Below are 26714 nucleotides of genomic sequence, written 5' to 3'. Positions count from 1 at the left end.
GGTCTATGGTGGGCTCTGCAGGGTCTCAAGTGGGCTCTACAGGGACATTCTCAGGTGGGCTCTGCAAGATCTCAGGTGGGCACTGTGGAGTTTATGGTGGGCAGTGCAGAGTCTCAGGTGGGCACTGTGGGGTCCATAGTGGGCTGTGCGGGGTCTCAGGTGGACTCTGCAGGGTCTATGGTGGGCTCTGCTGGGTCTATAGTGAGCTCTACAGGATCTCAGGTGGGCGCTGTGGGGTCTCAGGAGGGCTCCGTGGGTTATTTGGTGGGCTCTGCAGGGTTGCAGTGGGGCCCTGTTATTTCTAGTTACGCTCTGCCTTGTGTGAAATGCATATATAGCTGTATAGTTTATGTATTGTGCCTGTTTCTGTGGCAGAGTCTTTTTTATTTGTGGCAGACCTAACTCACGTTTACTTTTGTGATGCAGTATAAATTTAGCTTGAACCCCAAGCTTTATAATGAATTCTTCTTTACCAGCCATGCAAGAATTCTGCTGTCCTATGGCCTATAATAAACATAGGCTGTGTGTAGATATTCCATGTGCAGAATATACTTGTTGCTGTATGTGATTATATCAGAGAACAGTATAGCAGACAACGTTTCCATTAATCCCCTTTGGTGTTTGAGTGCACAATTTTTGAAGCTTGAATAGGTGTTCAGTGGGACAAGACCCTGCTTATTGATGTACCGTGTTTCCCCGGAAATAAGACACTGTCTTATATTTTTTTTGCCCCACAAAAACACACTAGGTCTTATTTTCAGGGGAATGTCTTATTTTTTTTTTTTTTTTATGTGCAACAAAATGTACAACAATCTAAAGTTATCTGGTATCACTCCGCCTGTCACAGTACCGGACAGCTGTACCAGCAGTGCGGACATCAGACAGTGGACAGCGCGGTAAAGTACGGCACCATTTACCAGTTCACATTACAGTACCTATTACATTAAGCAGTGCCTTAGGGGGACAGCAGTTGGTGAAGTATGGTACTGGAGTGCTCCCTGTCACTGCGCCGGCCGGAGGGAGTCCCCTGTCATCCCCTAATACAGTATGTCCCTGGAGGCTGATACCATCTCTCCTGCTCTTCAAGTTCCCCCACACATGCTACCACCAAACTAGGTCTTACATTCGGGGTAGGTCTTATATTACAGGAATCTTGAGAAATAGTGCTAGGTCTTACTTTCGGGGTAGGTCTTATTTTCGGGGAAACAGGGTATATTCTTCTTGGTGCAAATATACCCAGGGCCAAGACTCTGCTTATTGATTTATATTCTTCTTGGTGAAAATATACCCTGGGCCTTTTTCACGAATGCCATAGACTTTGCAGACTAGGTCTCTTGCTTTGTATGACTTGATATATATGTCCATGTGCCTGGGTCACCATATCTTAATGTTCAGGGTCAGCATTAGGAGAACAGTTCTCCAAGCTATGTCCTCCCCTATTCGGGGAATAAAAGATTGTTGGATAGAAATGTATCCTTAAAAATTCCCTTCTAATTGGCAAATAATAAATCCACAAGGAGAGTGGGGGATCTGCGAGTTCTGTTGGTAAAATAATTAATTTTCACTATTCTTTCTGACTGTATTATTTTAAAAATCAAATCCAACCTTTATGTCTCAGAATGACCGAAAATTTCATCATTCCTAGTATATAGTCCTACCCCTGAAAACCCTAGTAAAGTAAAAGAAAGTAAATTTACATCCTTGATATTAAAAGATGCTTACTGCAAGTAGGTTCGATAAACCATTATTCATAAGTCCTATTGTTCAATCCTCAGAGGTTTCAATTCAATCAAATAAGTAGAGCTGCCGTCTAGTCAAACCAATACATCTTTGGAAGGCGTTATTGGGTAGAGATGCTCTCTAAGCAAAGATCTGTCCTTTGGCTGTTACAGACTGTGGTCCCTTCCTAAGGTGAGCCTGATTACCTGCCTCTCTCTCCGGTAGCTGTCCTAGAACATGATGAGATGATGAAGCTGGGGGTGGCTTTTAACTGTTAGTCTGATATTTCCTGTAGATTAACCGCTTGAAGACCAGGTGTTAAGATCTGGTTTTTTTTCCCGCTCGCGCGCGCCGCGCGGCGCGCCCGAGCGGGCGGATGTAACAGGACGTGTATACACGCCCAGTTACATCCAAGAAGCTCCCGGCAGGCCGTGTATACACAGCGGCTGGCCGGGAGGTAGTTAAGGAACCAATCATCTCTCAGGTGGCTGTCCTGAAAAATTCTTTGAAGAACCACTACCAGTACCTGTACAGTAAGTTACTCTCTAGGAATAGGAACATCTCTGCTTATATAGGTGAATTAGCAACCCTAATATGTATCACATGTAGTAAGTAGTATGAATATTAAATACTTTTTTCTTGTAAATTATGACATTGAAAATAAACAAGTATTTTTGAGGGTTTTAAGGTAGAATTTTATTGAAAAATTAAAACTGCATTGCATATCATTTTAATAGTTAAACATTTCTTTTTAAGTCAAAGGATAGCAAGAGTTCATTGATCACACCACAACCATATCTCTCACCTACCACACATACTGTGCCCTGACAGAACCAAATATGGCAGTGTAACTATTGCTACGATCCCTGACGTACCTCCTGAGACAATATGGACTTCTGTCTGTTACCAGCCTGTAAGTGCGCCTTTTAATACATGGGAACTCTGCCTTTACTAACACATTAGTTAAAATGCCAATAAGGAGCAACTCGGTTACCCTGACTAGTGGAAATTCAGGTATTTTGTTGAGATTGCACCACAATTATTCCCATGCCCACAATTTTCATCTGTAAAGGGACACAGAAACTTGCCAAAGTTTAAATTAGTCAAATTCTACATTTTGCACCCACAATATATATATTGACCTCACAAAATAGTACACAGTTGGACTTAAGGTGAAAATAATGTTTAGTTTTAGATAGATTAGAGAGGTTTTTGTATTGCTGTCTGTGTCCCTGTTAGGGAGATTCACCCTCTTTTTTGTCCTGGTGACTGTTATCGCTGAAAGTGAAAGAAAATCCAAAATTAGGGTTGTCATCATAACAGATGGGAAATCTTCCATTGGAGACACTAGTTCTGGTGATCCTGCTGACCACCACGGTTTTCCCTCACTTCCTGTTGTGGCTATCGGACAGGAAGTGAAGGGAAATCTGCCCAATGGGACACAGATGGCAAAAATAAAGCAGACAGGGGTTATAACCCTCCCTTACTCTATCCAAAACTAGAAAAAAAGTTTTGGCTTCAGTTTTACTTTAATACTTAATATGTGCTACAGAAAACAACACACCCACTGTGTGTGAGCTGGGAAATTATTTATTTGCCTGTCTCCAGTCAGCGTTATTTGTTTTCAGGCCATAGGAGTGCAATAGCCAACAAGAGGGGACAATAATAAGCCAAGCATGGTTAGGGCACAGAGTGGTTTCTGACCTATGCATGTTTTTTTAAGGTAGCTGCTCTACATATGATTTATAACATTGAGTTAAACTAATACTTTTGACTGTTTTGTGAAGTAAATATTTAACAAAATTTGCATATTAAAGGAAACCTGTACTGAAAGAAATATAAGGGTTATTTGAGTTTTATAAATGCTGGCATATTACTATTAACCAGCATCGACGCTGGACCTGCTGTGTCTTTGGGAAGTGCTTTTTTTTGCCAATCAGTTTGCATGTAATGGGCAACAGCAGTTCTTCCTATAGGCAACTGTATACAGCAGGCCAACTTTTGTGCATTTTTCAATGTTCAGCAGGAACCACTGATATCAACATCATGGTTATTTCACAGGTTCTTACTAATATTATAAGCACAAGGTGGCTTTTATAAGCAATCGGGATCTGGGCATGCTTTGGGTTTGGGCAGGGCTTTGGTATGTCTTCAATGATCTGTATATATCTCCATGCATTTCCATTTGGCGCTTAACTTTGTCCCCCCCCCCCCAAATACCAAAGGGTGACCATAATTAAAACATAACTAGACCCACCAATGTAATGGTTTCCCAAAACAGTTACCTTTAAGGCATGCTATTTGTCAACGTTGCCAATGAGCTCTCAATAGTTTCGAGCCCTCAAATGGCTGGTTGATAGTTGATCACATGTGCAGAACCATGACAACTGCAATTCAAATAGAGGCTAAGATGGCAACTTCCTTGGCTGTAAAGGATAAGAGGTCATAGTTTCACTTTAAGCCCTCTTCGATATTGGGGAGGTCTGCAAAAAGTGCACTAAGCCACAATGACTAATCCCAAATCACTCTAATTACACTGAACTGTAATCTGATTGGTTGCTATGGGTTACTGCACTTTTACATCATCATTGCTCTTTGAACTGGTTTACCAAATAAGAAAGCATATTTTAGCACCCCACCATTGATAACAACTCTCTAAAATACTTATATATATCTTAATTTTGCTTCTTTATCATCATTTAATAATTGTTACAGACTGATCAATCCACAGCAACAATAAAATTGTGTTAAATAATTTTTTTCTACATTGGCACTTAATCTGTACAAGTATTATTGTTTATACGTATAGAACCACTGTGTGCTTTCATCTAACAGGAAAGGACTACTGTGCTCTGTATGAATGGTAATAAACAAACCTTTTCGACAAGATACTGAACGACTGACACACGATTGTCACAACCAGGAAAACTTCAGGAGACGTTTGACACTTGTGAATTTACAACACACAACACAGTTTGACGTGATGAGGGCTATGTAATGGTAAAAACAGGGTGATCGCTTATCGTTCCATTAATATTGTTTGTGACTGGCAACGAATAACAGTAACAATGGCGGTCAAGTGATTGTGCCAAAATTTAGTTTGGATTTATATATATATTACCCATTAAGAAAAAAAAGAAAAAAGTGGCAGTTAATCCTACTATGTGATAAAAGAAAGATGCTCCTGGGATAACGGGTTAGTCTTATTTGGAGCAAGCACTGCCATGGGCAAATTTCAAAATTATACATAGCAACATGGTGGGAACTTAAGAAAGTGAGCTAAAGTGACAATAAACTAAAGAACATTTTTGAACATTGTTTATTGATGTATAGATCCATGTCTGCTTTTTCTTTCCATGCACATTTCATTTCAAGTAACTAGTGGTAGTGGGCCTCATTTATCAACGTGGCTAAGGGCTCATTCACACAGGCGTGCACATCTGTATGGCGTGCATGCCCATGTAAAGGCCTGTTTCGGGGATGGACAGGTGCTGCATGTAATTGCGCGCTGCTGCATGACCTGAACCTGCACAACCATGCAGGTCCGGGTGTCCACACTTGGACGCACATTTTAACCTGGCACCAGGACCTACAAAGACGTCCCCTTAAGGAGGTATAGGTGGCTGGCTGCACACAATTACACGCAGACCTGTCTCTCCCGCAGGAGGTCTCTGAATGGGCATGCACGCCATTCAAACACCCGTGTAAATGAGCCCTTAAGGTGCTCACACACATTACCATCTGGTTGTACAACCTATCCAGATGATTGATTCGACCAATGTATCTAACAAACTTTGACGCATTCACAATGTTCTTTGTATTGCTTCCAAATTTGTGTAGTTGAAACAAAGATCCAGCATTAAGGCAGAACAGGATTTGTTTTTATGGGTTTGAACTTACTTTCTAGTAATTTCTATCATTTCATATAATTTTTGATCAGTTCTAATCAAACCTAGAGTAAACTGAAATGTATTTAATTAGGATTTTCAGTATTGGCAGTTTTTTGACATCTCAGTAATAAAAAGGTGATTGAAACATTGTATTAACACAAGCGTGGCCAATAGTAAAATTGACTACGCTGTGTGGCCAGTAGTAATATGGACTGAATGGTGTGGCCAATAGTAAAATGGACCGCACTGAACAATTAATGAGTGTTCAACTAGCATTAGATACAAATTGTCTATTATTTAGACTTGCCTATTGCTTGCTACCATTCAGCAATACATCCTTCTTCTCAGTGCAGTATTGGAGATTGGGAGGAAGAATTTGATAAACTAGTATGTGAACACAGGCTCTCGTAAACAATTCTTCCTTTAGACAGACTGATAAATGAGGCACATGGTAGTACAGTATAGTACAGTTTATGAGTCTTTATTATTTTAGCATAGGGCACAAGTTGACTTCAGTGCATGATGCTACTGCAGTGGCATCATGCACCATAAGAACAGACATGTGAACTCAAAAGTGTGCACTGAAGCTGCCTGGCCTTCACAGATGAATCTAGACTTAGCAACTCTGGTGACTCAATAGGGGAGTTATACAAAGCAAAATAAGTGAACTGTCAGTGAAACATATATACAAACTCATAATTATTGCTGTTGTAAATTAGACTTATATGAACGATAAATATACAAACTAGATTTTACATATCTTGCTATTGTTAAATAAAACAGGAATAACGAGAAAAATATTTGTGACACATTCTAAACATCCCCCATTGCATTCAAGGTGATTATTATATTGTTCTGAATTTTTTTCAATTATAATCACTTTTTCAGTAAGGCCACATTCAGTGCAGCTGCCCACAGTAACCTGTTCAAATGATTTTGTCAGTCGGTAAGCTTAAATCTGATTGGCTGCTATGCACTTCCACTTTGCTTTTTGCGCTGCCTTATTGAATATGCCTGGGAAAATAAACAATGGTTTGGCTTTATGTTTCAGTGTATAGGGCTGTTGCAAAGTTTCCTACTTGGAGATCCTACCATTATCAGCACCTCCTGATAATGCTGCTGCTAAATTCAAGGCAGCAGTCTAGCATTGTCACCCTGCTGTGCAGGCTCGTTCATTTAGCCATTGGGGTGCCTATTTGATAGACCCAACAGGCTGCCTAACAGCCAGCTGAAGGAGTGCAACCAAGGCCAACAGGCTGACAACACAGCTTCTTATTATGAGGCAGTGGCTTACCCATGTCTGCCAACACTTGGGAGTGCTGTTACTGGCAGGATATCCCGGTAAGAAACTTTGCAACAGAAACACACACAAAAATTGCTTAAGAAAACGGTTTACTGTGAGGCACGATGCCAACATACTGAGAAAAGATTTTTAGTTTAAATATACTTAAAGTTGCAACCTAAATTCCTATGCCAATGCAACCCAGCAACATAATTTATTTTTACCCTGATGACCATTTTGGATGGCGAAAAGTTTAATAAAGCCAACAAAAGGTGGTACTTTCAGTGTGGGACTTCAGTGTGAGTGCATGCCTGTGTTATTTAAAGGCAAACAAATAAAAATATATTCTAAATTAATTGTTTAAATTGAACCAGCTAGCTGGGCAAAGTGAATGAAATTCAATGCTGATGGCTTTAAAGTGCTAGGGTAGTGAATATATATATATATGTATATTTTTATGAGCCTACATACTAGATTTTTCAAAGGGGGCATTATTCAAAATCACTTACCCCCTCCATGCAAATGAGCATGAATAAGAGCTAAATCTCAGTACCCTTTGATAAACCTAGGTATATATTTATATTTCCAAACTACATTTCAGGGCACTAGATTATAGATACAGGATCAACTATATGGTTCTTTAACACAGTAAATCTCTGCATATAAATAAGCAAGAATCTTCGTCATACCTATAGCCTAACAGTTAAATTGCTGTAAAACTATGACATGTATTCCCAGCTCACAAAATTGTCTGACAATAATGTACACGATCTACACAAAAGAATTCCTAGAAATACAGCAAGAATATACCTGTTACAAGTACTGTGCTACTATGACCCCCAAAACACTAAGAAGGGGATACACAACTATTTACTGGCTAATGCATTTCAGACTGGTTAGATTATGAGGAAATAATTTTGAGGAGCTTAAATGCTGCTAAGCAGGATTCCATCTAGTTAGACTGCTTTGTTTAGTCAGCTTGAATATAGAAGAGTTTACCTAGCAATTAATAATGATAATGCAAAGCACAGTAGCATCTGCCAATCATTGAGATTCATTGTGCTTCACATTATTCTAGTTTACGGTATACGGATTATTAGAAAGATGGTTTCTGACTAGTTGCCATGGGGCAATTTACTTTATATATTATGACTGCTCTTTGCATATAGTAAAACTTATATATGTATGGGTATACTTGTAATAATCATAGAATATTTAATCAACCCATGTGGACAATTGAATGGATACAAACTAATGTTGTTGCATTTTAGCTTGAATATAGTTTTAATGATGCAATAAAAGGATACTACAAGTTACCCACTAGTCCAACACTCAACAAAGTAGGTTTAATATATTCTTACACATTAAGCTGTAGCACCTTATGTGTTTTTTATAGTTCAGTGACGTTACTATGTTACCATAACAATGCTTGTACAGCGTTTTTATACCTATTGTCAGGGCTGTACTTTGTTATGTGATTTTCATCCCTTGCAAGCCCCAAAGCAGCATTGACCCTGTAACAGGTGAAAATGCCCTAAGCCCTGTTCTAGCACAGCTGCCTGTGTCATCTAACCAAAGCCTTATGTTAAAAGCTATCTTAAGGATCTTAAGGGCTGATTTAAAAAATATTAATGAACTCCCTCATTACCCAAACGAAACAATTCTGCTTCCGGGACAGTTTAAGAAGTATATTGATATCCCGATAACGTGACCCAAGTGAGTTCATATTTATTATCTTAAAGCAAAAACCTAGGTTCTCCCCTGCACTGCCCTGCCAGCCAATGCAGAGTACAAATTATCATGGTTGTAACTGACAGTCAATGTGCTCCTTGGGTTTGGAAAAACACTATTTCTACTTATCCTTTGCAGAATTGCATCATCTGATTTTAGGATAAATATAAGCTCATCTTCCAATCCACCATCCCCACCTATATTTCTGTTGAACCCCACCCATTCTCAGTAGGCCCTGCCTTTGAGGGGTTTGAGAATTGAGATTGTCTCAAAAATATAGGAATGGTTGTAAGGAGCCTGATTACCATTTGGTAATCTAGGAATCCTGCTCTCTCAGCATTTATTTTTATAAGGAATGGTCTATGTTACCTATGTCAAGGGCCGGCCCTGTACATACTGCAAATATTTACACACAGACATACAAGTGGTTACAGATTACAACACTCAGTTACCTTGTTTTTGTATGCTTCTGACAACCTTAACAAACACATGTATATAAGGATTCACTGTATACAAGTTAGATAATATTATTTGTGTTTGAATGATGTACATATAGTTTTCTGTATTCTACATTTGTTAAGGTGCCAGAGGAGAACTGTACTGAGGGGATTGTCTTAAGACTTCTGTTCTGTGTTCATCCACAAAAAAATATATATATATAACTAGTAGTCAACCAACTGGGAGGCAGGATAGTTTTCCCCAGCACAGGGAGGGTTAACTGTGCATGGCACAACTATCACAATTCCTGCCCAAGTCTCTCAATTTCATCCACCAAAAAATCGATGTCAGATTTGGTGGCTGCTGGGTTTGAGATGACCATCCGGAAGAAGTTGGCTTTGTCCCCTTGTGGTTGGTATCCAACCATTGTTGTTCCCGATTCCATCATGAGGGCTTTTATCTTTGGAGCAACCTTAAACAAATGACGAAGAAAAAAGTCACACATAGATATTAGCTGTAACTTGTAAGCAAAGACAATGCACTGAAAAAAAACATTTAGACAATTGCTTGAGGTGCTCTCACACTAATAGCTTTCAGTATGAATAAGACAAAGTCCATTCTTATTGCCATAGCTCTTTATGAATGCAACAGTATCTCTATGAGTGGAATACCCTGACTTTTTTTCTCCACCATAATTGACTCCCGTAACCAAGGTGGAAAGTCAAGGACTTCATATGGTAGTTCCTCTAAATTAGGAACTTAAAGTTGTTCCTTCCACTTGGTTAACTTATAGAGAGAATGAAAGGCAGGATCACATTGTTGTTTCTCCTTAGTCATGAGCATATCTGGAAGAGGTTAAAAACAGAATGTACAGCCTCTCTCTCTCTCTCTCTACTCTCTGTATCTCTGCCTATCTCTTGATCTTTTTGTCACTCTTACATCAATGGTAATTAAAGATACTGCTACAGTTTCCTCCCTAATTCATTCTGTGTCTAGAAGCACAGATAATACAGTTCATACTTTAACAGAACTACATTAGGCTACAGCCACTTTTTATTTGAAATGGTAGCTTTCTTTGTTGGAGAATATACTTGCTTGGGTGATATCTCTAACACACTTATACTAGACCTGAAGATTCCTTTTAATGGACTGCAGTCACCAAATTGAAAGAGTAAAGTCCCATTTACATCCTGGCTGCCTCAACGGGTTGTATCTCAACCATCCGAGGGTATGCACAGTATGCACATGCAAGAGAAATATCTGAACCTGAAAACCCAGGGATAATGGGGCATCATTATGATAATCATAGGTGGTATCTAGACATGGCAAAGGTTGTAATGTTGTCATATGTGTAAAACTGCGTTACAGCAGTGATTACCAACTCTGATCCTCAAAGATAAGCACCAATGCATGATCTCCATTTTATTTATGTATCTATTTTTAAAGGAGAACTATGAGGTGAGTGCTTTTCACTCACCTCATAGTTCTAGCCGACCTGTGACAATGAGACTGTCGCAGGTCGACTCAGTAGATCGGGAGGTGAGCGAACACATACCGGCGTTCGCTCACCTCTCGATCCTGTCACGGCTCTCTGCCGTGACAGGGGAGGGGCTGGATTCCCCCTCCCTGCTCCGATCCGCCAGCGCTGACTGGCGGAACGGGCGGGGGAGGGGGCAGGTACAGCTGGCTCTGCCTCTAGATAGGCAGAGCCAGCTGTCAGTCACGCAGCTGGGCGGATCCCGGCATAATTGTATTGCGGTATACTGCTGCGTCTCAGTATACCGCGAGCTACAGCTCGCGGTATACTGAGCCTAGGGTAACGGAGAACTATGGGAAAAGCCTTAACCCCATAGTTCTCCTTTAAGGACCAGTTCCTGTTCAGTATAGGCGTAAGTGACCAGAGTCTTACTATATATTTATATGGTGAAGCAGCTCACAGCCATAGTAAAAGTTCTGTCCCCACATGGCATGCAAAACAGCTTACACAACACGGCTACACTCTGTGGATATGCAGTGGCCTTCACTACTGCGGTCCAACATGCTGCCTATGAGTCCATGCTGGAACTCTCCACTCAGCTGGGAGCATGAGCTTTGCTGATGGGCTGGCTTTAGGTCTATTGTCACAGTTTTATATAAGAGTTTAATTGGGCGTCAATAGAATTGCGTGGCTGGCTCACTATTTGGCATTACTGCTAACACTGTAAATACGAAACACTTTGATCTTACACATTATGAACTATGAATTCATCTTGTTGGATCAGTCAACACACAAAATAACATTTTAGTTATAGGTGGGGGCTGGTAAGATAAGTCAGACCTTGGCTTCTTATATATCTTGGATGCTCCAACAAGATTCCCTTCCATAAATTCTGACTCCTGTCCATCTAGGAGTTTTGGATGTTATCACCCACCTTTGTGTGTCCCAAATCCTGTTACATTCGACATAATATAAAGCAAAAAAGTAGAGTGGGATCTATTTATGATAGCTACAGCAGGTATGCACACCTGGGAACTCAAACACAGAGAGCTCACCAATACAGACTCCCAAATGATTTAAGAAATTTCTTGGTGGCTTACATCTCCAGCCCTGTATTAGTTTTGTATGAATTGATCCATTATTGTATATTGTTGTATTCTGTCAGTTTATGCCTTTATATAATATTGTCTAGGAACTCTGATTATACCACATCTTTATCCATACCGAGGTCTATGCATTTTTTAGTGGTGTCTAAAATGTTACAATACCTTATCACAGATTGGATAATGTCTCACCTTGTGTAATTTTTCTTGCCTCTCTTCACAATGAGGCATTCCCTGAAGACTTGGAGGGATATACCAGAAGCAAACGTTTGTGTGCTCAGGCTGGAATATATACAGCAATGTTCTGGTTATTCAAAAAAAGTAACATGGAGGAAGTGTATCCTAAATAAATGATTTTGGAGTAAAAAGTGTAGACTTTTTTGGTAGTTTTTGAATATACACTGAGTGGCCAGATTATTATGACCACCTGACGTTTGTAGGCAAATTAGCTATAATTAGCTATAATTTCACGCTGAAGTTGCTAGAGGGCCAGACCATTAGAAATAGGGAAGCAGGTTGTTTACTACGACAGTAGAAGTGATTTTTTTCTGAAGATATCGGTAAACAACGCAATTTAACAGCCTTTGAACGTGGGATGATTGTTGGCGCTCAGAGCCATGGAGCGAGTATCAGCAAAACAGCAGAATTTGTTAAATGTTCAAGAGCAACTGTTGTTATAGTGTTTAAAGACTGGACTGTGAGCCGAAAATCTGGGTGTGAACGTGCGAATTGTGGCCGTCAGCGACTAGTCAATGTTAGGGCAGAACAGAGAGTGACAAGACTGGTACAAGACAACAGAAGGGCAACAGTGCAGTGTCAGATTCCTCGCATCACCTTTCAACATCTCGTGGAGTCACGAGGCGGCCCAACGGAGTCATCTCATGGCCCAACGAAGTACTGATGGGGTGGTCGTAATAATCTGGCGACTCAGTGTATATCATATTAAGTATTTCAAACTGTTAAAAATATATAGCACTGATTAGATATCCTTAACATGCTGATATTTTCTGTTGACTACTCATAATTGTTTTTTTTTTGTAATTTAGCAATTGGTCAATATAGGACAGTCATTTTACAGAATAGGTTGAGCCACAAAAGAGAAAATGGCTTATAGTGTCACTTAGCTGTCAAATTAATAGCAGTTATTGGATTGTTATCCTTTATTGGAATTGTGGGACATTACTTTTCCTGATATACAGTGGTACATCGGTTCACAAACTTAATTCATTCCGCCATTCTGGTCGCAAACCGATTTGGTCGTGAACCCAATCAAACTGTGATCAGACCGCAATCTCGACTAGAGGAAGCCATGACCATGTGTCAGAGCATGAAAAATAGCTGCGGTTGTGTTCGTCACCCGAAGCGGAGTTCGTGAATGGAAGCAACATTTTGCCGAACTTCCTGTTCGCGAATCGAATTGTTCGCGAACAGAAGCGTTCATGAACCAAGGTACCACTGTATTGGAAAAACACTGTCTTAGCCGCATTGTTACACATTATATATATCTTTATAATAATTATACTTATAAATGCTGTGATTGTTCCTAAATTCGGGAATGTTGAGACACTGACCTCTCCTTTGAAGACCATCTCAAAGTCTTCCCGGTTGCTGACCTTTTGGTATAAGTATTCTGAGAGCTCTAAACATTTGTTGATCTGTTGTTCAAATCCTACAGTGCCCTGTTTGAAAAAGAAAGAAAGAACAATAAAATATCCTGCTTTTATTTTTCTTATTTGATCCTAAGTTCAACCAAACATGTAGTAGCTGGTGCTTATGTGGCATTTCTAGGATTATAATTTGAAATGTATTCCATAGACAGGATTATTGCTGTTAAATTCATTTTAAAGTTCACAAGTTTCCCACCATCAAATGGGACAAAGCAGCAACTGGAAGAAATACACAAGTAAACACTGAAACTGTCATGTGAACTCATCAACTGAACTTTTTTCCTGGAAATGTAAAATTTGCCTCTAGTTAAAAAAAAAAAAATCTATATGGACTTATACCTTTGCTTTCCACATGAGCCAGAATTTAAATATATCTACATGGCGACCGCACTGTATTGCTTTATCTCCTGTGTCATATGATATGTCATACTGCTTGTCTTGTTGGAAGAGATACCCTGCGCACATCTGATTGCATCCTTGAAGAATTCCCTAGTGAAAAAAAAAATGACAATGGTTAATATTAATATTATTATTCACATTGTAATCAGCAAGCTACTAATTATTTTAGGTAAAGACAGTTTTCTTAATTAAAAAAACTGACATGTTGTAATCTTCCATAAACATCTACTGAAAGTGTTATTCTCTTGACAACGTAAACACAGATATTGTAGTTTATAAAGATATTTGATGTATTTTAAGTTGTATTAGCCATAGTTTGGTCTTTATGGTTTTGTCTGGTTTTTATGGTTTAGTAAAATTAAATAAAACCAACAAAAAAACCATCACAGTGGCGTATCATCAATGTGTGCAGTGCACACTGGCCCCGAGGTGGATGGGGCCCACTGTGCACTCACTGACTGCACACACTGGGGCTACAGGTCAGAAGATGCTGCCTTTGGTCTCCCCCCTCCCACAACCAATCATGCTGTATGACCCTCTCATCGGTAGCATAGCCTCTTTTGTGAAGGGGGAGTCTGATGTGAAGGGAAGAGTCTGATGTGAAAGAGGGGCTCTTGATGTGAAAGAGGGGCTCTCATGTGAAGAAAGGAATATGATGTTAAGGGGGCGTGGGGGCTCTGATTTAAAGGGAGGACTATGATGTGAAGGGGGGACTGTGATGTGAAGGAGGGACTCCGATGTGAAAGGGAGACTCCTGATGTAAAAGGGGGACGCCTGATGTGAAGAGGGCAGTTCTGATGGGAAGGGAGTCTCTGATGTGAAGGGGGGAGTCGTAATGTTAAGGTAGGAGTCCTGATGTGAAGGGGGACTATGATGTGAAGGGGTCTCCTGACGTAAAGGTGGGCTCCTGATGTGACGAGGGGACTGAGTATTCAGGACTGAGGATCAAAGTGTTTATCTTAGCAGTTGCTGACTGACTATTTTTTTTAATGTAGGCTTAAAGCATTCTGCCCTTCTAATGTCTCCCATGGTAGTCAAAGATGCAGAAGCACTGTGCTCAGTAAGTAGTACATTGTTTATTTTCACTACTCCCTCACAGCCTCACCCTCATCCCTATAGTCCCCCCACCAACCTCTATACCTTGCCAGCCTCTCATACAGCCTGGAGCCCATCTGCAGGTGACATATGGATATAGCATTGTGGGAGATGACCCGAAATAAGATGACCCAAAAGCACAAAAAACAGCAGAAGCTGCCACTCAGAAGAGGCAGGGATATGCAGTCTTTTTAAAAGTAAGAAAATATTTTGGAGCGTAACAACAAAGCCTTTTTATGTATTTCACAATGCTTGTTCTGAATACCTAATGTGATGTTGGTGCTGACAGATCTTTAATTATTCATGCTCCAGGGCAGGACTGCAGCCTCTTGACAAATGATACAACCTTCCGGTGTTGCGTTGTGTGCGGGTGAGGCTGTAGAGGGCTCGCAGGCAGGGGGACACATGAACCAGTGGACACACTAATCTGCATTTGTTCAGTTTCAGATACAGAGCTTTCCAGAATAGTATGAATGCCATGACAAAAATCAGATACACTCAGCACCATTGGCTGGTTTAAGGACCTAATTTTATTTGTGAAAAAGGAGTATAGCAGCGATATTTAAAATGTGTTACAAGTCACCACTATTTCATAACATTTAGCATTTTACCTTTTCCTTTAGGAGGATTGCAGAACATTGAAGTAATGCACCCATCATTTTGTGAGGATTCCAGGTGACAGAGTCAGCTCTATAGAAGAGATATAGGTACATATAATATGAGTACATATGAGTCCTTTATTATACAGTAGTAGTCCCACAACACCTGGAGGGCCAGAGTTGCCCACCCCTTAGGCGACCGATCTCCATGCTGCTTTCGGCAGCTAAGTGAATAACCCCCTATGTTATTAGTCAACATTAAAAATAAACTAGACCAACTGAGTTTTTACTTCCTTTTGGTATCATTTAGAAGAATATTTCCCTTGCACAGTCACGTTTTTATCCTCTGTGTAGATTAAGGGCTCTTGCAGAATAAAATCATGATTTGTAAATGAATATACAATGTGTGTGTCTTAAATAACACAGCACAGCATGTTCTGTTTGTCCCTTGCCTGCAGGGCTCCTGCTCTGCTACAACAGACCCTTTGATGGTTATAGCAATAGATGTTCTCTCATTTTTGAATTCCACAGCCTTATTTTTACTGACGTTTTTGTCAAATTTCAGTGGGGCAAGTAAACAGGTCATGTCACAGTGCCTTGTCCGCAAGCAATGGAAAAAGGGCAAGGCAGGAACTCTGGTTCGTCGGCTACTGTCTAATCAATACATGCTAATGAGAAGAGTGATATTACACATGACAGTTTTCTCTCGTTATAGAGAAATAGAGGCACTACAATGTCCTGCACTCTGTCCATGTTAACAGATCCCTTACAAAAAATGACCTGCATCACATCTTCTAGAGGAAACACTAAAGTGCTTGATCACTGATGACGGACAAGTAGGGAACAGAGATATGCCTATTCACTGTATGTGCTTCAGGGAAGCAGATTTACTTATGTATGCATTTCAATGACCACAAAATGTTAAAAGGAGATTACAATTATTTTATTATAGCCACTGCTTTTGTTTCACTGCCCGGTAAGCAGAAGTGGGATTGAATGAATTCTGTTAACACTCAGCTAGGGGAATATTATCTGTCTCAGGTTGACTGGGCTATCTGCAATTCCAAATTTCACCCACAGGCGGGGCTGTAGCCACAGGCTGAAACTAAATGCATCTTCAAGAGACATGCAACATGGACATTAAGCTGGGGATGGGAGCTCTGTGTTACTTCATGGGAAAGGTTGGAAGCAGTTTTTAAAATATATGATGAAATGGAAGTCAACTATAATTAATGCAAGATTTCTGGAATTAAGCTTTTATTGCCAAGGACCCTAAACAGCTTTGATGTCATTATAGCTATGTGTCCATAATGATGTAGTTTGAGCTTGTGCACCTTGTTTCTCTACATCTTATGACCCCTCATTATAATTTGGGCCTTCAGAAGTCTCCTTTGATACAGAAAATGTGTGAAGGGCCTCAGACCTCTTTAGTAGTACAATAGTATTTTAGTACAGATTCCCACCAGGCTCAAGACTCCAGATATAACCATACACCCCTTAACTAAGGTTGTTTTGCCATTATTTCCTTTTTGTTCATTTAATTTAGTCCTGTCTTAGAGCAGGCATGATAAAATGTCACACTCCCGTCTTCTCTGTCTACATGCTGTCAAGGGGGGCAAATGGCAGGTGGCTCATAAGGAAAACGTAGTTAAATTACACTAATTTTAATTACACTCATTTAAATGACACTAACAAGTATACCCTGTTTCCCCTAAAATAAAACCTACCCCGAAAATAAGACCTAGTACTATTTTTGGGAATTGCTAAAATATAAGACCTACCCCCAAAAATAAGACCTAGTTGTGACCATTCCCAGGGCCGGTGGTGGCATAAAGGGGAACTTGAAGAGCCACGGGAGAGAATCAGCGGTGCCAATGAAGCCAGAGGAAGCGAGGCGGCAGCAGAGGGAGCAGTGCCGCATAAGGTGATGCTTCTTCAATAGCGCTGGCTCCTGTCACAGGCGGAGTGATACCAAATGCACTTCGACTGTGAGGAATCAATAGTGAAAGTGCGTTTCGATCATTCTGGTCTGCGATTGGAAAGGTACGGCTCCCCTGATTGCCATGATCACCCCATTCTTAACTTTGCCATTTTGGATTATTTCATTTGGATTTGCGTTAACTTTGGATTTTTGTAAAAAAAAAAAAAATAAGACCTACACCGAAAATAAGACCTAGTGTGTTTTTTTGAGCCAAAAAAAATATATAAGACAGTGTCTTATTTTCGGGGAAACACGGTAATTGGTACTAAGACAAATGCAGGTATATTCATAACTTCTGACTTACCTTTCTATTCCATTTAATTTGTGGCGATGCTTCCTAGACATGAGTAGTCCTCCTCCCCATGCAGCCTGTACCAATAAAAAGAATACAGGTCAGGCAACCATAACTGATAAGAGGACTTCCAATGAATTAGAACACTGTGCGACTTGTACTCACATCCACATGAAGCCAAAGGTTGTACTTCTCACATAAATCTGCAATTTCATGTATCGGGTCAAATGCTCCGTAAACTGTGGTCCCAGCAGTAGCATTGACATAAAGTGGGACATGTCCCTATAAAATACACCAGAGGGATGTAAGTATACATGTCATTTATACATGTCATCTCTCCTCAACAATGACGAATGGCTAATCCTAACCTAGGGCTGAAGAGGTATGTACTGTACATAAAGATCCCTGCACAAATATTGCTTGCACCACTAAATGCATATATAAAACATACACAGCTTTTTTTTGTTGAAACATGTAGCAGATATACAGCAAAAATCTAACAACCTTAAAAAGTAGTTGCCAAAGCACCGCACTTTTAAGACATAAACTGCAATATCAAGATGAATAAAACTCCCCTCAAAGAGTTAACTTGGATTCTAAAAGATCTCACTTCTCAACAATTGTTGGGGTGTTAAATGTGCAGAGCAATTCTACGTGCGAAACTGCATGTCCATCCGTTTTGTATGAATGGCGTAAAAACCAATGTTATTAGTATATTTTCTTTTCAGTCACATGTAATATCAGGAAAATACCACATTATGACCACCAGATTGAAATGAGGATCACAGGAATTAAAGTAGTATTAAGGGCTGGGTGTTTTTTCCCTTAATGCATTCTCTGCACTTTTTTAACATCCCCGCCCACACTTACCTGCAGTCTCTCATCTCCTCCACTGCAACGATACTTGGGTTTCCCCAAACTTCCTAGTTGCGAGGGAGGTACTGAGGGCAGAGAGCCATAGGCTCCTTCTGCCGTCAGTCAAGCTGTGACTGCAAGGGTGGGGGTGTGGCAGGCCGCATGTCTATGGACGCACACAGCTTGGTGCGGGCACAGCCATGACCGTGCACATACCTGTGCCTTCACAGCAGTCGGCTAGCTGATGGAGGGACCTGTACAGGGGAAGTGGCACTAGCAGTCTGGATACCACTAGAGAAAGACAAGCTAATTAAAACAAATAATAAAATAATAATAGTTTTTTATTTTAGCATGTCTGGTCCCCATAATGAAGAAAAGTTTTTAAAAAACCTGAACGTATAATGTTGTTTTAGGCCCCATTCACACTGAGCGATTTATTGCGCGATTTTTGCAGCGATATCGCTCATATTTCCACGCGATATCGCTCTATGTAGCTTCTCCAATGTATTTCAATGGAGCTGTTCACATCTCGCAGCTCACTATCGCCTGTAGCTCATCGCTGTAGCTGTCGCTCCTACATGACCCTTTTTTCTGCGGATTTTGAGCGATTTTGCTCCTGATTGCATACAGCCCAATAGGAAAAAGTTCCGCGACGTAGCGTGACAACTCACGCAGTATCGCACATATACCATCGCGCCGAAAATCGCGTGATTTTCATGTCGCTCAGTGTGAATGAGGCCTAAAATGTTTATTTTCTAGGATCCTCCACTCCTTCTAATGGCCATAATGTGGTATTTTCTTGATTCACTCAAACTTCAACAAAACACCCGTCTGAAAGGGGCCTGAACTAATTACTGGTAGGAGGGGGGACAATGGTCTGCCATAAAATTTGGAGACAAAAAATGAGCAGAAAAATTAAGTTGTTTTCCATATCAACCAATCAAGTTTTATTTTTTATTGTAAAGTGACACTAAACTCAGGTGTTAAATCTTAAAAATACATTCAAGTACCTTAACTATTAACAAAAATGTATTACTCGGCTGTGGATCCTCAAATCATCTCTGAATTGGTGCTGACACTGTCCTTCCTTCTGGAGGGGGCTACTTTTGTACCCCATGGTCCCTGTGTATGATTGTAGTCCATCACAGGAGCGAGCTTGGAGCGGTGGCTACTTCCCAGATAGCAAGCAATTGAGCTGCAAGTTTAAAAATGACTTGCTAAACTATTGCAGACTTGCCAAGCTTCACAATTTTGTTGCACAATTACAGAAAGTCTGCATTGCAAGTCTCCAGATCAAGGTGTTTTTCAAAAGTGCTGTACACTTGCAGAGCTCTTGCTAAAGGTGCCCATACACCTTACAACCACCGCAAGACTTTTGTCTTGCGATAGTTGTAAGCTAATTAAAAGCTTGTACGATCTGCCCAACTTGGACAGGCAGATCGTACTTGCGATCATCGAAAGCCCGCCCCGCTGAGGGGCAGGCTTCCGATGACCGCAATGCTGAACGTGCAGTGTCGAACGAGCACGCCACTAACCCGCCGACAATCGTACGATTCTTGGCGGGTTTGCTAGCATGTTTGTTTGACAAAAGACATGCGACCATACAGTATAAACGGTCGCATGCCTTCCATACACCTTGCGATTATCGTACGATTGCGGGTTTTCCCGCGATTATCTTACGATAATGGCAAAGTGTATGGGCACCTTAAGACCTGCAGGACTCTTGCTGTAGACTTGCCAAGCAAATTTGCTACAAATTCAAAAAGTGTCAACTAGAACTCGTGCTTCTGCAAGTCTACAACTTGCCAGGAATGTGTGCAGCAAGTTAACAAGAATTACAATTTAACCCTGCCACAAGATTGTAGCAAGTTATCCCTGCTATCTGGGTTTACAACACACACAGAAAAAGTAGACCCCCTCCAGAAGGAAGGACAGTGTCAGCATGAATTCAGAGATAAAATTATATGAAAGCAGTGCCGTGCTGTCAAACTCTTTCCTCCAACATTTACAAATAAATGTGAAATGCAAACAGTGAATCAACACTATAATCAAAATTGTGAATGATGGTGGAAACCTCTTATTGTTGCACTATAAAGGATAGCATACATATTTGGGACACGGACTCACAAAATGTGTTTTTATTATGATGTTGATTGATCACAATTAATTTGATACAGTATATGTATGGAAGAAAAAAAGCGTTGATTCACTGTTTGCATTTCACATTTATTTGTAAATGTTGGAGGAAAGAATTGAACACGCGGCACTGCTTTCATATTGTTTGATCTTTTGACAATGAATGCATTGAGTGCTTGCAGCAAAGAAAGTTTTTTCTTTTTGGCGCAAGATAACATAATAGTATCAATTCAGAGTTAATTTGAGGATCTACAGCCGAGTGATACACAAATAAGATACATTTTTGTTACTAGTTAAGGTGCTTGAATAAATTTTTAAGACTTGACTCCTGAGTTTAGTGTCACGGAATACCAAATTATTACTGTGGGCAACAATTCTGTATGTGCTAAATGTTTTTATCCAGTTTTAATATATAAACCCCAAAATGGTGATTTCTCCCCCTACTCCACTTCCCAATATACTCTATCTCCAATTGGCATCAGTAATTTCACTAATTTTTACCAACCTTTTGTTTCGTTTCAAGGATTTTGGCCTCCAAGTCAGCAGGAATGAGCTTTCCTCTGTAATTATAGTGGAAATTGTCAGGTGTGAAATGAAACAGAGAAGGAGAAGATCAGCTGCAGAAAATGCTATTTAATAGGGCTTTTTATACAGGCCATTAGTGATGTGACACATGGCAGTGTGAAGCCCCTACCTCACTACAATAAACAATATTTTACCCCCTTAAATACATTTAAATGGCTAAATCATGTAGAATTAGAACAAATATAGGGAATCTTTATTCTCTAATGCTTCCCAGTCCCATGGTATACATGGATATCCTATAAAACTAAAATACTGTATATGGAAAATGGAGATGTTGCACAATTCAATGTCAACTGCTTGGTTATACTTTCATATTGACAACAGCTAGAAGATAGCTGGATGCTGTTTGTAACAACACCATATTCTTGCTGCAACCCACAGAATATTAACGCGCATGTAGTAAAACACCACATGGAGATGTGAAGGGGCCCTTGAAGTGGAAGACTCCTATTACTGCTTATTATTATTATTATACAGGATTTATATAGGGCCAACAGTTTGCGCAGCACTTTACAATATAAGGAAGACATTACAATCACAATACAATTCAAAAGACAAGATGGCAAGGAGGGCCCTGCCCGTGAGGGCTTACAATCTAAAAGGGAGGGGGATTACAATAGAATGTATACAAAGTTCATAATATTACCTGCAAATAACATATTTTATCAATAAACAATAACCTTAAATTCAATTTTTTTATAATTATATTAAATTCATTCACCTAGCCTGTGTGCCATGGATATTGTACTGAAACATTTGTTATTAAGACGCAGAGGTAGGCAAACTCTGGTCCTCCAGATCCCATTGTGCTTGTGCTTCTGGTAGTCATGTTTATGGCTGTCAAAGTCTTGCACTGCCTTATGGGTTTCGTAGTTGTACCACAGCTGGATGGATGGAGTTTGCCTACCCCTGCACTAGAAAGTCCTCTGGTAGGATTAATAGACAGTCAACCACTTAGGCCAGATTCACATCTCTCTGCTATTAGGCACATGCGTTGTCCTTTAAAATCAAGGGTAACACATGAAAACTGCACTAGCGTTTACACACGTTTGTACTGAATTCAGAAGAAGCGCATGTGTGCTGCCACAATAGTTGTATTCACAGCCACAGTCAATATTCACATTAATGTTAAATGAGAATTTATATAGTTTATTTTCCTTAAGGGAGAACTATGAGGTGATTTCTTTTCACTCACCTCATAGTTCTAGCCGACCTGTGACAATGAGACTGTCACAGGTCGGCTCCGTAGATCGGGAGGTGAGCGAACACATACCGGTGTTCGCTCACCTCTCGATCCTGTCACAGCTCTCTGCCGTGACAGGGGAGGGGCTGGATTCCCCCCTCCCCGCTCCGATCCGCCAGCGCTGACTTCAGTATTCACTTCCTGTGTCATGGCTGCTTGTAACAGGACCACATGTTAATCTGCATTGCATGCTTGGAAACATTATCATCTTTGACCGCCTTAAATACTGCCAATTCATTCATCTGCTGTATCCTGTTGCCTGCTGTAACCTTATGTACAGAATAAAGCACCTTTGTGGATGGAAAAGGTATTTGGTGAGTTCAGCTATCTGATAAGGATTGTCCGCTGTGATTATATCTGCTTATACAGGCCAGGCATAGAGGTCTCAGCAAGGGATACATCGCTAATACAACAATCAGAGTCAGAATAGCATGTACATTCAAACAACCATGTAGGGATTTGTCCCTTATTTTATGCTTTAAATAAAAGCAGAATTGAAACATGGAGGTTGCCTGGTTATAATGATTTCTCTCTTTCTTCAGTACTTTCAGTCACTGATCCGGAGCAAGTATGCAGATAAGGTCTTCTGACTTGCTTTGACATTTCTGACTTACATGTTCGTGACTCAGAAAGTATTGAAGTCTGTGAGGGGGTGTCCAGAATACCAGCCAGACAACTGGCATTTTCAGAAGGAAAGCCGCAATGACATATATCTTTCATGACATTACATTTACTCAGACGTCATTTTCAGAGTTACTTACCTCTCATTGCATTTCACCAGGATGACATTCTCTGTCCCGAATCCTAGTGCAGCTCCAGCTTTCTTCATAGAGTAGTGACTCTGGGATGAGAGAAATAATGTATATTTAGAAAGAGTCAAGCAGTGTAACTGCTAAGAAAAGGACAGGAAAGAAGCTTACCCCAGGAATGAAACCTAGAGGTAAAACTATTACAATATAATGTTCACCATACGTTTAGTGAAATTGTGATCAGAAACACATTACAGGTAAGGCATGCATGCCATGGGCTGAAAAGGGACCCTTAATGTAGTTACCATGCAGGTTTGTGTCTGTTTGGGATGCATAACCCCCAGTATTCAATCAGAAGGTCAGACCACAATTAAAGGGAATGTATAGCGTTTTGTATGTATATTTTCTCATTATGTATAGTCTATTTAATGCCAAAAAACATTTCAGTTTTGAAGAGAGTAGGAAAGGGATAAAACCCCTGTCAATGTTTATTTTGTCACTCATTGGGAGGTTTCCCTTCACTTTCTGTTTCGTAGACAACATAGGAAGCAAGAAATCTCTTTCAAGTGAGGGCAATCCCCTCATAGACAGTTGTCACCATGACAAGTGTCCTCACTGAAACACTTCTCACCAATTCCAATGCACAGTTTTGGATGTTTCGGAAATGTTTTCGGAGATGTTTTGGAAATTTCAGTCCCAGTGCGAGTGACTTCATAAGGGCATTAGCTAGTAATAGTTTGTCACACTTAACTTGACTTGTTTAGTTTCTTGGACTGAGAAAGACACTAAGGGGTGTATATATGTAAACTTTTTGCAATGCTGTTCAAACTGTGAATGTTCGTTTGTTTCAGATTTATGCCAAAACAAACATTCATTAGCGAATGTATTTCCTATCATCCTTTAGCTCCATCTCATGGTCATAATGTGATATTACATGAAAACATTTGAAAATGAATTCTACTTGTAAAGAAACTAAGAACATACATTTTGGCATATTATCGCCAAGAACGGACATTAACAGATATTCGCAGGACAAGCAGCCCAGTGAATGGTAAATATACCCCTTAGATAAGTGGTGAGATATCTCCAACATTACAGAACAAGTGCAGTTCATTGACTAAATACTACTAGCTTCAACGTGACCTGACAAAAATGTAAACCTTAATGGAAGGGTATTAGATTGTGAGCTCTTATAGGGACTCATGTCCCCATGGTTTTGTGTATTTTGTAAAGCATTGTGTAACAATTTCGCTAGGTATCTAAAGCTGGCCATACACCTATAGATTTTCTGCAGATTCTCTATGGTCAGATGGAAAAAGTGCAACAGATTCCTCCATCTACGCTAAACTGTGTGGATGGAGGAATCTCCCTCTGGGCCAAGCTTCAGTATCTTGCTAGTCGGCCCAGCTGGCTGTCAAAACACCTGAAAAATGCCTGCATCCAATCAGATTGTTCAGGTATTTTGACAGCCAGCGGGACGGACCAGGAAGATACTGAAGCTTGGCCCAGTGGGAGATTCCTCCATCCACACAGTTTAGCGTAGATGGAGGAATCAGTTGCTCTTTTTCCATCTGACCACAGAAAAGCTGCAGATAATCTATATGTGTATGGCCAGCTTAAGTGAAATTCCACAAAACCCTTCCCAATCCTCCAATGACACCTCTATTTAAAGTGATCTTATTCATTTTGCAGAATTTCCACTAGTTTCAGAGCTTAAAGGAGAACTATGGGGTAAGTGTTTTTCCCCATAGTTCTCCTAAGGGTCACGGGAGGACATATACTAACCTCCTCCCGTGACCCAAAGCTCAGTATACCGTGAGCTACAGCTCGCGGTATACTGAGAACGCCGCAACCGGGACTTATCCCGACATTACTGTCGAGATCCACCCAGCTGCGTGATTGACAGCTGGCTCTGCCTATCTAGAGGCAGAGCCAGCTGTACCCGCCCCCTCCCCCATCCGTTCCGCCAGTGAGCCCTGGAGGATCGGAGCGGGGAGGGGGGAATCCCTGCAGGGAGCCGTGAGTGACAGTCACGGCTCTCTGCAGGGACAGGATCGAGAAGTGAGCGAGCGACGGTATTTGTTCGCTCACTTCCCAATCTATAGAGCCGACTTGTGACAGTTTCATTGTCACACGTCGGCTCGAACTATGAGGTTGAGTGAAAATCACTTGCCTCATAATTCTCCTTTAAGACTTTGATAGTGCTATAAAAGTCATGACATGTTGAAGTATTGTCTCCTTATGTCCAATATTTTCAGGAACCTGATTCAGTTAGTATGAACTTACCTGTTCTGAGGTAAAGATGATTAGTTTGGGGACAGCAGCCATTCCTTTGGTTTTCACTTCTGGGAAGTATTTGTAGCGGGCAGCCATGATACTGTACATGTTGGATATTGCACCTCCTAAGATAAGAACATAGCATATAAATTAGACATGTGCAATTCGTTTCGTTCCGAATCGAAATTCGGACGAAATTTCGGAAATTCGGAGATTCGGATGTATCCGAATTCCGAATTACAGATATAACCAATGCAAACGAATCAGAATTTCAGATTCCGAAATTCGTTAGCGGTAGTCTGAACGAAAATCCGTTTGTTGGACGAAATTTCGTTGCAGCAAAGTGACATTTGAGAGAAAACATTTTTTCCCCTCCAAAGTCCATGTGCTTCAACGAACGAAACGAAAACGACATGACCATTCGTTCAGACTACTGCTAACGAATTTTGTCTAAATCTGAATATTGAAACGCATTGACTTTTGGACCTGAATCTCGAAAAACGAAAAATTACTCAAAATCCGAATCAAAACGAAACGTAACTAAATGAATTTGTTGCTGGTGCACATGTCTAATGTAAATCAATCACAAAGCAACATTCTAAAATGAGCTTTCTCTTGAGATATTCAACAGATATACTGTATATTACCATTTAGATTCTTATAAAATACTGTCTCCATAAAGTATAATTTTGAAATGATCTATACATATAGTTTCCAGGTAATCCCTATAGTCAAGGTACACAGCTGGAATGCAGTCGCAGTCGCATTATTATTGAGGTAAGTAAACATATTGGAACAATGCTAGGAATCCTAAAGACAAGCACACATTTATGTACTGTAAATGTCTTCAATGATATTCATGCTGCATCATGTTTATTATGTATTTGATGAAGTTTCATAGGGAATCTGCACCTGCCTAAAGCAAACACATTTTCATCCCAAACTAAATGCGAGATTAACATTTCTGGAGCCATTGATGTGTTTGTGTATTGCACACAAAAGGTCTACATGCCTTAGAAGGTCTACATGCCTACATGCCCAGGCAAGGTCCAGATGCCTGCATGCCTGCTGGCAAGGGTAAATCCTCTGTTTGGGAAGCACTTGGAAGAAAACTGGGGGGGACACAAGAATTAAGCTGGCCAACGGATTCCTCCATCCACAGATGGAGTGGCAGCACAGTGGCTTAGCAGTTAGTG

General features: G+C 40.4%; 1 protein-coding gene across 1 annotated transcript in view; it reads right to left on the bottom strand.

The window, feature by feature from the left end:
* Positions 1 to 8640: 8640 nt before the first annotated feature.
* Positions 8641 to 26714, bottom strand: part of GAD1 (glutamate decarboxylase 1) — a 65697-nt gene continuing 47623 nt past the window's right edge. Inside the window, exons 7-16 of the mRNA XM_018569580.1 lie at positions 25528 to 25643; positions 23254 to 23333; positions 21170 to 21224; positions 17839 to 17955; positions 17686 to 17750; positions 15413 to 15491; positions 13647 to 13796; positions 13212 to 13319; positions 11833 to 11922; positions 8641 to 9532 (exon numbers count right to left, since the gene is read on the bottom strand). Of these exons, the coding sequence (XP_018425082.1) occupies positions 9359 to 9532; positions 11833 to 11922; positions 13212 to 13319; positions 13647 to 13796; positions 15413 to 15491; positions 17686 to 17750; positions 17839 to 17955; positions 21170 to 21224; positions 23254 to 23333; positions 25528 to 25643 (1034 nt within the window). The 3' untranslated portion in view covers positions 8641 to 9358. The remainder of the gene's footprint in view (positions 9533 to 11832; positions 11923 to 13211; positions 13320 to 13646; positions 13797 to 15412; positions 15492 to 17685; positions 17751 to 17838; positions 17956 to 21169; positions 21225 to 23253; positions 23334 to 25527; positions 25644 to 26714) is intronic.

The sequence above is a fragment of the Nanorana parkeri genome, unplaced genomic scaffold (genome assembly GCF_000935625.1).
Source record: "Nanorana parkeri isolate BGI_ZX_2015 unplaced genomic scaffold, ASM93562v1 scaffold1361, whole genome shotgun sequence".
Lineage (NCBI taxonomy): Eukaryota > Metazoa > Chordata > Amphibia > Anura > Dicroglossidae > Nanorana > Nanorana parkeri.
The sequence above is the reverse complement of the archived record's forward strand: the minus strand, read 5'-3'. Positions and strand labels throughout refer to the sequence as shown.